The following is a 10522-nucleotide window of genomic DNA, read 5'->3' on the forward strand; positions in this document are numbered from 1 at the left end:
TCAAGTGGCTTTAGTAAGAACATCTATAAAATATGAACAGCCAGACTTAGAGCAACATAATAAATCTGTTTACTCACATATTTTGTTTCCAATTTCTTAGCCAGCATTTCCACTTCATGCCTCTCACGCTCTTCATCATTAAATGGATCTTCAGAAAAAGCAGATTTTATCTAAGGAGAAAACCCCAGAAATCACAATTATTGTTTAAATTCATATATGCACAATACAAATGAGTAAAGAAGCCACAGAATCAGTACAGTTTATTTTATGAATGCAGCTTTGGTGAGGAAGCAGCCTTTGCAACAAGTTCAGTTTAACACTGTAACACACCAGTACTAGAAACTTTAAAGAAGGGATGCCTTACCCACAGTTTGCACCCTCTAACCAAATCTTTCTGACCCTCCAAGATCCCACCAGTCTTAGCAGTGGCAGCAAAAAGAAAAATATTAAAGTAGGCTCCGCACTGTGATGGGCAAAGCCCAGCACCTTGACAGGGATACATATTATGCCCTTCCCCAGTTATGAGATTGATTATTTGATAAGCAGAAAGGTGGTAAGATGTGTGGATGTACCCTGTCTCTCTCTCTGTGTGTGTGCAAGTGTATCAGCATAGTATGTGAATGCAATAGTGTACATGAAAAAAATGTGGGGCCCCAGCACCCACTGCTGTCATTGGCCCCCAAGAGAGCTGGCTGAGAGTGAATGTTGCCCTCAGGCAAAAGAAAAAAAGCAAAAAAGCAAGCCACCCCTACTTTAAAGTAAATTCTAATGGAATCATTAAGAGTTGCTTTGAAATATGTGTCTCTAAGATCAAGGCATCAGAATAATTAGTTGCCCTTCCCAACTTAGCATATGTATTTAGAAGCATGACGTATGCCAAAGAAGTTGGAGTGCTGTCAGCAATGAAAAGCCATACATTTTATTAAATGTGATATAACTTGACCACTTCATTGTCAACGAAATACCAGTAAGACAGTAAGATGAAATATCTAAAAAATAGCAATTTAATTGTCTATTTGTTCATTAAACTCCATTGTCAATTTTATTTTTTTCTACATTCAAGCATTTTGTTTATGAAATTCACTTAGTCAATCAACCAGTGTAAATCAGTCACTTTTCCTAGTCTGCTTGACATGCATATAAAGGTTAAAGTTAGAATTCACCTTCAACAAACTAAGGCAGCTTTCAGAATCTATTCATGATGATGATAATTAGATTTTTTACTCGCCCGTCACCATAAGGCCTCAGAGTGGCAGCATGAGCAAACCAGGATGCCTCTAAATAATCATGGTTTCTCATTCCATCCAAACCAGGAAACTCTTGATAGCAGCCCAGCTTCCAGTATGGGTGGGGGGAAATAGTTCTTACAAAATAACAAATGTGTAGCCAACCCACTACAAGACCCATTTGCCTTGTACTTTTCTCCTTTTTCTATCAGAGAACTACAATATAAAAACTTTTTGCATTTATCATGGCACAAGTTTCAGCAAAAGGTGATTCTTCACCATCCTTTGAAGACCAAGAACTCAAATAATTGGGCCGAAGAATTATATTTGATAGAACTTTCTACAAGCCATCTCACAAAACCTCAGAAAAGGTATATTTCTAGAAACAATGTACCAATGTGTCACTGTTAATTTAACAAGAGCATGTATTCTAGAGTTATGAAGCCCTTCAGAATCAGGAAAGCAGCAACCATCTAAAATAATGAAAAATACACTGTTCTACAAGCCAAGGTAGATAAGGGTCAAACAGCAAACCTATCTGCTCATGAAAAAAGATAATCCATTGTTTTGAACTATACAGTTTATAAATGTAAACAATTTAGGTAATTCTTCCGCACATTTCTAAAGGTTAGTGATATGTGGCTGAAGAAGCAACGAAACAAAAGTTGAAACAAATTCAGGTTAGACAAGCCACTGAAGATGGCTTGCTTTACAACTCAAGTGTTTCTTTTAAACCAGGATCCCCAGTTCACATGCAATGAATCAGGATTCATGATACCTAGAAGTAAATGCTGAACTCCCCACCCCACCCTGTGGGAAAAGGAGAGGAATGGGGAGCTCAGTGCACATAGCACTAAACAATGGCTTAGTGTTATGTGCAAGCCAGCCCAATTATGAGTATCTTTACAAGTAGCCTCTAAATGCACTAGCAGTTTTGATGGCCATCTGACAAGGCTACTTGGGAAACATTTCCAGAAATGCCCAGTGTTTTGTTTTGTTTTTTAAAAAAGAATTAGAACTAGGTTTTGTATAAGATAGAAAGAGGGAGATAGCAAGAAGCATTTGGAAAAGTAATGTCATGTGGAATTGTCATGGATGTTGGAGGGACAAGAAATTGGGTGGGGGCAGTTGCAAATTGCGCATGTGTTTGGTAGGGACAAGGTGACAATTCGCTGTAGGACTGAGCTAAGGAATTATACTGTTGTAAGATTCTGGCACTCTCATTTTATATATAACCAATCCAAGCACCGAGATCTAAAGAACTTTGCCTGCTAACAATAATGTGCCAACAATGTAATCTATCCTCCCATAATATATGTGGGGTTGGGTAATGTGCCACTTGGAGAGCCCAGTTGCTGAGAATTATCTTTGTCGCATTTTAGTACAGTATTTAAGAAAGAAAAAATTATCAGAGTGTGGGATATATACAGAGTACAGTGGTACCTCGGGTTAAGTACTTAATTCGTTCCGGAGGTCTGTACTTAACCTGAAACTGTTCTTAACATGAAGTGCCACTTTAGCTAATGGTGCCTCCTGCTGCTGCTGCGCCGCAGGAGAACAATTTCTTTTCTCATCCTGAAGCAAAGTTCTTAACCTGAAGCAATATTTCTGGGTTAGCAGAGTCTGTAACCTGACGCATATGTAACCCGAGGTACCACTGTATATGTAAAAGAACACTGTCAAAAGATCAATCTGTTGGCAGGTCTTGATTGAGCAAGTAGGATAATTTTATAAAATTAATTTATAGTAAGTCAAATAACATAGAGAAAGTAAAGTTTAAGCGTGTATTTAAGGAACTTAATTCGGGAACGTAAGGGGAAGATTGGAGGTCTTGTCAAACATAATCACAAATGGATGTACAAAGCAAGTATTAGTTAAAGAATGAATAATTGTTTATTTTTATTTCTTATTTTGCCTATAACATCTATTGCATATTTCTGTTATAAAGTTTTCAACCAATAAAGCAATAAAAAAAAAGTTTTTAAGAAAGAAAGATGTGCACTCAAGTTTTCAAAGAATACACACACAGAGCATGAAAATATTGATTCAAAGACAGGGCACTGCTGCAGTCAGATAGCAGTTTGTGATCCTTTGCTGTACCACACAATTTACCACATGTGCAAAAGTTTACCCACATGGTGGGGCAGAGATACGTAGGTTGGGTTCACATTACATGCCCTTAAAGTTTAGGTGGAAGCAGTGGTAAAACTGCTGTGAGTTTTAATTCTGTATTTTATCTTTAGTGTATTAATATTTTTGTAAGCCACCTTATGTTATTTCATTACAAAGGCAGGCTGTAATTCAAATAAGAGATTTCTCAACAGAAATGCCACATTGGTAAAAAGACATTGGTTACAGACTACTGTGTGTAAAGCAACTGATACCCACAACAAATGCAACAACTGGGCATCCGCTGCAGAACACACACACTTATCCAGAGTCACTTTAAACATGCCTGCTGGCTTCCCAAATGTTATTTCTAAATACTGCATCTATTGGCAGGAGACACACAGAAAGAATGCAAGTCCCTGCTCTTACTCCAGAGCAGTGCCATGGAGGCTGTGCACAGCACTCCAGGCACACATTGTTTACCAAAAGCCAGTGAGAATTACTTCTGATCCAATATCATAAAAGCTGGGCTACAGAGACTATAATTCTAAAGATGACAGGTTTGGGTTTTCCCCCAAGTGCTAATTTTAAATCAAGTTCTTATAAATGAAAATAAGTTATATTGCAAAACTGGGATAAAGGGCGTTGAGATTAGAACTTGCATTCTAGAGAAAGCTTTCTGCAAGCTCTTTTCCCAGGTGAGATGGCAGTCAACTTATGAATTATTATTGTTTTAATAAAGCGACTAACAACAACAACATTCAACATCCAAGTCATACATACTTACGATTCTCATTTGAATGTGAAATATCAATATTGGTAACTAACGGTTTGAAGAGAATTCATGTCATAAAAAAGGTAAAGGACCCCAGACAGTTAAGTCCAGTCGCGAACGACTCTGCGGTTGCGGCGCTCATCTCGCTTTACTGGCCGAGGGAGCCAACGTTTGTCCGCAGACAGTTTTGCTGGGTCATGTGGCCAGAATGACTAAGCAGCTTCTGGCGAAACCAGAGCAGTGCACGGAAACACCATTTACCTTTCTGCCGGAGCGGTACCTATTTATCTACTTGCACTTTGACGTGCTTTCAAACTGCTAGGTTGGCAGGAGCTGGGACCGAGCAATGGGAGCTAACCCCGTCGCGGGGTTTCGAACCGCCAACCTTCCGACCGGCAAGTCCTAGGCTCAGTGGTTTAGACCACAACTCCACCCGCACCCCTATTTCATGTCATAGATTGCTCAAATTTTTCATTCAGGCTACATTATTCTAAGTAGAGATAGAAAGTATGTTAGCTTTCAAAACAAAACTATGAGAAGTCCCTTTACTCCCTGTATTCACAAGTTCCTGAGAGTTTGTAGGTTTTATTCAGTTTCATCACAGGTTAAACGATTGAAAACTACATTCCCCAAGTTATTATGCCTGATCATATTCTAAGAGAGCAGCTGCAGGCAAAGGTCTTGTAAGTGTGTGAGTCAAAGTTATTTACAAACTAAAATGCTCTCTGTGATAGTCTGTAGAATCTAGGAAGCAACTATAAAAGACTAATCAATTTGAGATGGATTTTTAAAGATTAAAGGTCAATAAACTTAACTGTCTTTGCAGCATGGTCAGGACTAGACACATTCAAGGGAGCCACTCAACTGGATGGATTGTTGGCTGGGTACCCACACTGATTTTTTTATTTTTAAGGTAAATTTCATGTTGGGAATCATTAAGAAAGGGAATGAAAATAAAACTGCCAATATCATTAACACCCTTCCATCATTTTATGGTGCAACCACCTTTGCAATATCGTGTGCTGCTCTGGTCACACCTCAAAAATATTGTAGAGTTGGAAAAGACGCAGAAAAAAGGCAACCAAGGGGCTATAGCAATCCTACTTTAAAGAAAAGATACAAAAAGGGGCTTGGTAGCTTAGAAAAAACCGGCGGGTATGGGTATACAAGATTATGTATACAAGAAAGCAGACAGGGAGAGGTTTTTGTCCCTCTCATAAAATGCAACTACCCAGGATGATCTAATGAAGTTGAATGGTGTGAGAGTCAGAAGAGACAAAAGGAAGCATAGCACACAGTTTAACTATAGAATTCCCCATCAGTATAGATGCACTAATGGCCTCTAGCTTGGATGACTTTAAAAGGGGATTTGACACATTCAAATTGGATACAGCTATCAATGCTTAATTGTTATGATGACTATCTATTACCTCCAGCCGCAGAGGCAGCATGCCTCTGAATGCCAGTTGCTGGGGGAAATGAGTGAAGAGGGCTGTTGCAGTCATGTCCTGATTGTGCTTCCCATAGGCATCTGATTGGCCGCTGCAGGAACAAAATGTTGGACTTGGTAGGCCTTTGGTTTGATCCAGACAGGGTCATCTTGTGAACAAATCCCTATAGTTTGCTACATGACACGCTCCTAACATGACCTAACGTAGCACATAATGGTCCAGTGATAAACAATTAAATACTACGTAGGGAATTTCACAATTCCACAAGTGTTCTCTTGCTTTGCCTTCCCACTACTGTGGAAAAGGAAAAGAATAGGTGGATCCAGCTGCACAAAATATTTAGGAATATAAGGCTGTACTTAAAGGAAATAAAACTAGCTGAATTACAAATGAATTGTTTATTTCATTAACCTCTCCACATATTCAATATTGTTTCACAATGAGCAAAGCTCTGCTGTTCGCATATGGCCAGTGATCCCACATGTGGTCTGTAAAATCATTCATGGGCATTCCTGCATCTGCCTCCACAAACAACAATTGTCTGCACCATTTTATATTATCTCTTTTAAAAATTAAAATCACAACCTTCAGTCAGCTTTTGGGCAAAGCACTCAGGTAAAAATATGTTATACACTGCCTGGGCGTTTCAATTTAATGTGCTTTGTATGAGAAGATTTCAGATTACAGACGTATTTTTTTAAACAAAACACTCAATGATAATTTGCAATACTCCAAGTATGTGGGCCTACAAAGAAGACTAAACAAGTGAAAGACTAAGCAAGTGAAAAAGCAGAAAAGCAAAGGGCAAATGGACATGAAATTACTCCTCAGACCACATAAGATTATATTCCATAACGTTAAGATGGGTACACTTGGTAAAACTGCACAATGCCACCCTTAGGATCCGTATAAAGAGGACCAGATTGTAAAAGAAAACACAAAAAGTATCAAATTCTTTCTAGTGATGGAATACAAACATAGGCTAATCTTGATACCAGCCACCTGTGTGAACATTCTCAGTGGTCAACTAGTAAGCTGAAGGTACTACAGCTCAGATATTTAGCAAGACATCCTAAGCACAATTTAATCTTGAATTAGGATCCGTTTTCTTCACTCCTAGAAAGATTCATGCAGCCAACACAACACAACCCAGGGTCTTAACACTGTGCACTGTTAGTTAATTTGCACTCAAGACCAATCCATAAATCCGGGATTATATATTACATCATTCACATAGGTAGACCTTCCTGTGAGTGAAGAAAATGTGGCCCAAAGAAATGTCTCAACTAGCTATTAGATGTTCCTCAGTGTAATAAGGATTGTGAATTATCCACAGCTTTTATCCATTTCTCAGAACTGCACAAACCCTGCATTTCTGTAGATAAGGCTACAACACCGCTTATGGAACTCAACATTCACTGTCTCCAAAATGCTATTAAGTGGCAGTTAAAATATTCCACAACCCAAATCTGCACTGGACACCAAACCAAATGCAGAGAACAGCTCAGCTTCATATGGACAAATTACCAGCAGTATAACCAGTATAGACACACAATAGCTTCTTATAGACAAATTACCAGCAGTACAAACAGTGATTAACTGTAATCAGTCTCTGTTTAGGAAGGAGAAATGCCACCATTCCTTCCAATGGACTGGTCATGGCAGTGTTTTATCTAGCATCAACGCTCTGAGAACTCCAGAGAAAAGTAATTAGATAATTTTATGGAACTCATGTAGGTAATTCTGCCTAGTAGCCCTGCCAATTTTAGCTGGAACTTTACAATTAATATTTCCACTAGCTATTCTGAAATATTTTCCTTAGACAAGTTTCTCTAAATTGCAAAGCAACAGAGTCAGAATATCTTCATATACTGGTCTATTTCATAACAGTCAAATGTGACTGTAATTCAATTTTTTATGCAACGCTGAAAATTCTCTGTCACCCTTTCTTGCAAGAACAAGTACACTAACCCTCAATGCTATCAGCCTCCTACAGAATTGTAAGAGTAAGCCTGATATCTAAGCAACACCAGACTCTGAAGTCTAAAGCAAGGTGTTTTAAAATGTTATAACTAACTTGTCACCAATATATTTAATTGTTACAACCAAGTAATTAGCCTTAATATATACTGACTTCCTTTCTCCTTAGCCACTTTAGCTGTTTACAACTAGTTTTAACAAATTAGGCTACTCTCACAAATTTAAGCCATTCTGTGGGCTTATAACAAGGGAACATCCTGACAGTTTTGTACATGATCACCACTCTTCCTATCCAGACTATGGTACCCTGGCACAGCCATGCAGCTAGGTTCATGTAGGGCAGCTTCTTATAGCTCAGTCGTTACAGTCTGAGACTCTTACTCTTCAGGGTCATGGGTTCAAGCCCTACATTGGGCAAAAGATTCCTGCATAGCAGGGGGTTGAACTAGATGACCCTCAGGATCCCTTCCAACTCTACAATTGTATGACTGTGCCCTGGCACCACAAAGGTGGCAAGGTTGAATGAACACTCTGGATAAGTCCCATGGTGAAATGCTCACAAACACCAGATAATAGAACAGATAATTTATGTAATGCAGGTGAAGAATGTTTCTAAAAGAATTAACTGAAGACAAATTAAATAAAATGTGTGCACCCTGGGAGCTGCCCCGGCAATATAAGTATATTTGAGCCTCACACAGGTCAATATGCCAACTGATGGATTTCTTTGGACTCTGATTTGGATCAAAGGGTCACACAGCAAAAAAAGCTTGTTCCTACATGGTCACTATCATTTGACAGGGTAACTCTAGCAGCGTTTAAGCTCTTATATCCTCATAGGCTCTTCCGAGAAAGCGCTTTCATTTCCCCATCATTCGTTTCGTTCACACAGCGCTCAAGCTAAGGGACAAGAGTAATAAATAGGAGTCAAGATGGAGAGGGAGGAATTTGGTTAGCAGGTCCCGTACCCGGGGCTCGCCACACAACAGCAGCTCGGGATAGCTGAACTCCACACAGCTCTCCTCGGTGGGGTCCTTCAGCACCAACTCCAGGCGAACCGTCTGACGCGGGGGCGACGGCGGCGACTCTTGCCGGTTGCTCTCGAGCTGCAACGGCTGGTTCGACGGAGGCGGCGGCGGCTCTGGCCTTGGCGGCTCACGCTGAGGTGGCAGCAGCGGCTTCGGCGTCTGCTCAGGCCGGCTGACCTCGCGCGGTATCACCGCCGACTGTAACTCCAGCCGGGAGCAGGACTCGAAGGGCTGCGGTGGAGGCTCTGCTCGGCCACTATCGTGGTGGAGGTGGTGGTGGTGTTGCTGCGGCTGCTCTGGCAGTTTCAGGGCCTCACACACCAATGGCTGCTCCGCCTCGCGACCCCCTCCAGGCTCTCGCTCGAGCACCGGAGTCTCGCCTTCTCGTCGCCTCACGGGTGACAGACTAATTAACGGCACCCGGCGCGGCTCCGCCATCATCTAACCCCCCCACCCCCCCTTCCCACCTGTTCGGTGACCCTCCCTCACCACCCACAACTCCGGCTCCTCCTCCGCCCGTTCCCTCCCCTTAACCGGGTCAGGGTACCTCCCCCCCTTCCTCACTAGGATCTCCTCGCTGCTAACACCGCCGCCATCTTGGAGCCCCCCCACGTAAATAGAAGCAGGCCACTAGGGCACGCATGCGCAAAAGCGGGACCGCCACGGACGCGCCGCCGCACGTCACTGTTGTTATTGCTCAGGTTTTCAGGACGTCACCGCGATCGCACGTTGAAGACGCTGGAACCCCGCCCATAGTTGCCTTGGAAATATGCACGCTGCTCTACCGTAAGATTCTTAAAGGGGCAGGAGTCGAACTTCGCTTTGAATGAACGTGGGCTGCTACCCAGGCATCTTCTCTTCCCCCCGCGATTTAGCTCGTCCACCACGCCCACGGCTGGAATTTTAAACGGCCCAGAAGCACGGAGCAAGCGCAATGTCGGCAGCAACTTCCGAGAGGATACAACCACGCATGACCATTTCTGACATAAGAACATCTCTTTTTCGTTTCGCAACTACTGTAATGAGAAAGTCGTATACATTTGGGGGTCGGTTCAGATCTTAGTAACTCGTGTATAAGGAAGTGATTATCGAAAGCAGCTCATTGCCAGATACTAATCGTCACGAATAAAAATGTGAATATGGGAAAATACTTGTACATGAATTTTTTTTGTGATGCAGCTGTTTTAAGTAGATGAAATAGACCTTTGGAGATCTTCCACAACCGTGTTACCTCTTAAGCAATCTCTGCACAACAGCGCCACTGAAGTGCTTTCACTTCACTGAATTTCCGTTGAGACTCGTAGAAGAGCAGGTGGAAATTTGGGCTTATCACTCACCTGCAACCTCCCAGGACCAGTTTAATGCACTTTATGAACTCCAAATTCTCCGTGCTGTTCCTATCTCTAGAAACAGTATGATATGTGGCACCCCATATTTTGGAATGAAAAAAAATGTGGCTAACCCTGAGTTTGGGATCCTCATCTACCTCCAAAACGTTTCTGTCCCCAAAGAGCAGACATATTTTGGTGGTGGCAGGCCAAGAAAAACACATTAAAGTAACATAAAAGTCCCACTTGATCAGACCAAAGCCTCATATTACAATGGCCAACCAGATGTTTGTAAAGCAGGATATGAATTTAACAGCCCACTCCCCAGTTGCTGTATTCAGAGGCATACCACCTGCAATACTGGATGTATTACACAGCCATCATAACTAGTCACCACTGATAGCCTTATCCTCCAGGAATTTAATCCCTTTTTAAAGACATCCAAGTTGGTGGCAAATAACAGGTTTAAACTATGTACTACTGTATATGAAGAAGTGCACCCTTTTTCTGTTCTGAATTCTCCAGCAGTTCAGCTACCCAATCTATTGACTTTTTGCCTAGAAAAAAATAATAATTTATACCTAAATTTGGTTTCCAAATTTCTCAGGACTGCCTAGTTTTCTAT

At 41.4% G+C, this 10522-nt stretch overlaps 1 protein-coding gene across 2 annotated transcripts in view; it reads right to left on the reverse strand.

The window, feature by feature from the left end:
• The window catches only part of UBN2 (ubinuclein 2), a 51244-nt gene extending 40804 nt beyond the window's left edge, over positions 1–10440 (reverse strand). Inside the window, exons 1-2 of one of the 2 annotated variants that reach the window (XR_014012027.1) lie at positions 8510–10440; positions 78–170 (exon numbers count right to left, since the gene is read on the reverse strand). Coding sequence is in view for 1 of the 2 variants with exons in the window: in XM_081209488.1 (XP_081065614.1) it covers positions 78–170; positions 8510–9010 (594 nt within the window). In the remaining variant the exon portion in view is untranslated. The remainder of the gene's footprint in view (positions 1–77; positions 171–8509) is intronic. The other variant, XM_081209488.1, reaches the window with a different exon arrangement.
• Positions 10441–10522: the final 82 nt, after the last annotated feature.

Source organism: Podarcis bocagei, assembly GCF_964188305.1.
Source record: "Podarcis bocagei genome assembly, chromosome: 10".
NCBI lineage: Eukaryota > Metazoa > Chordata > Lepidosauria > Squamata > Lacertidae > Podarcis > Podarcis bocagei.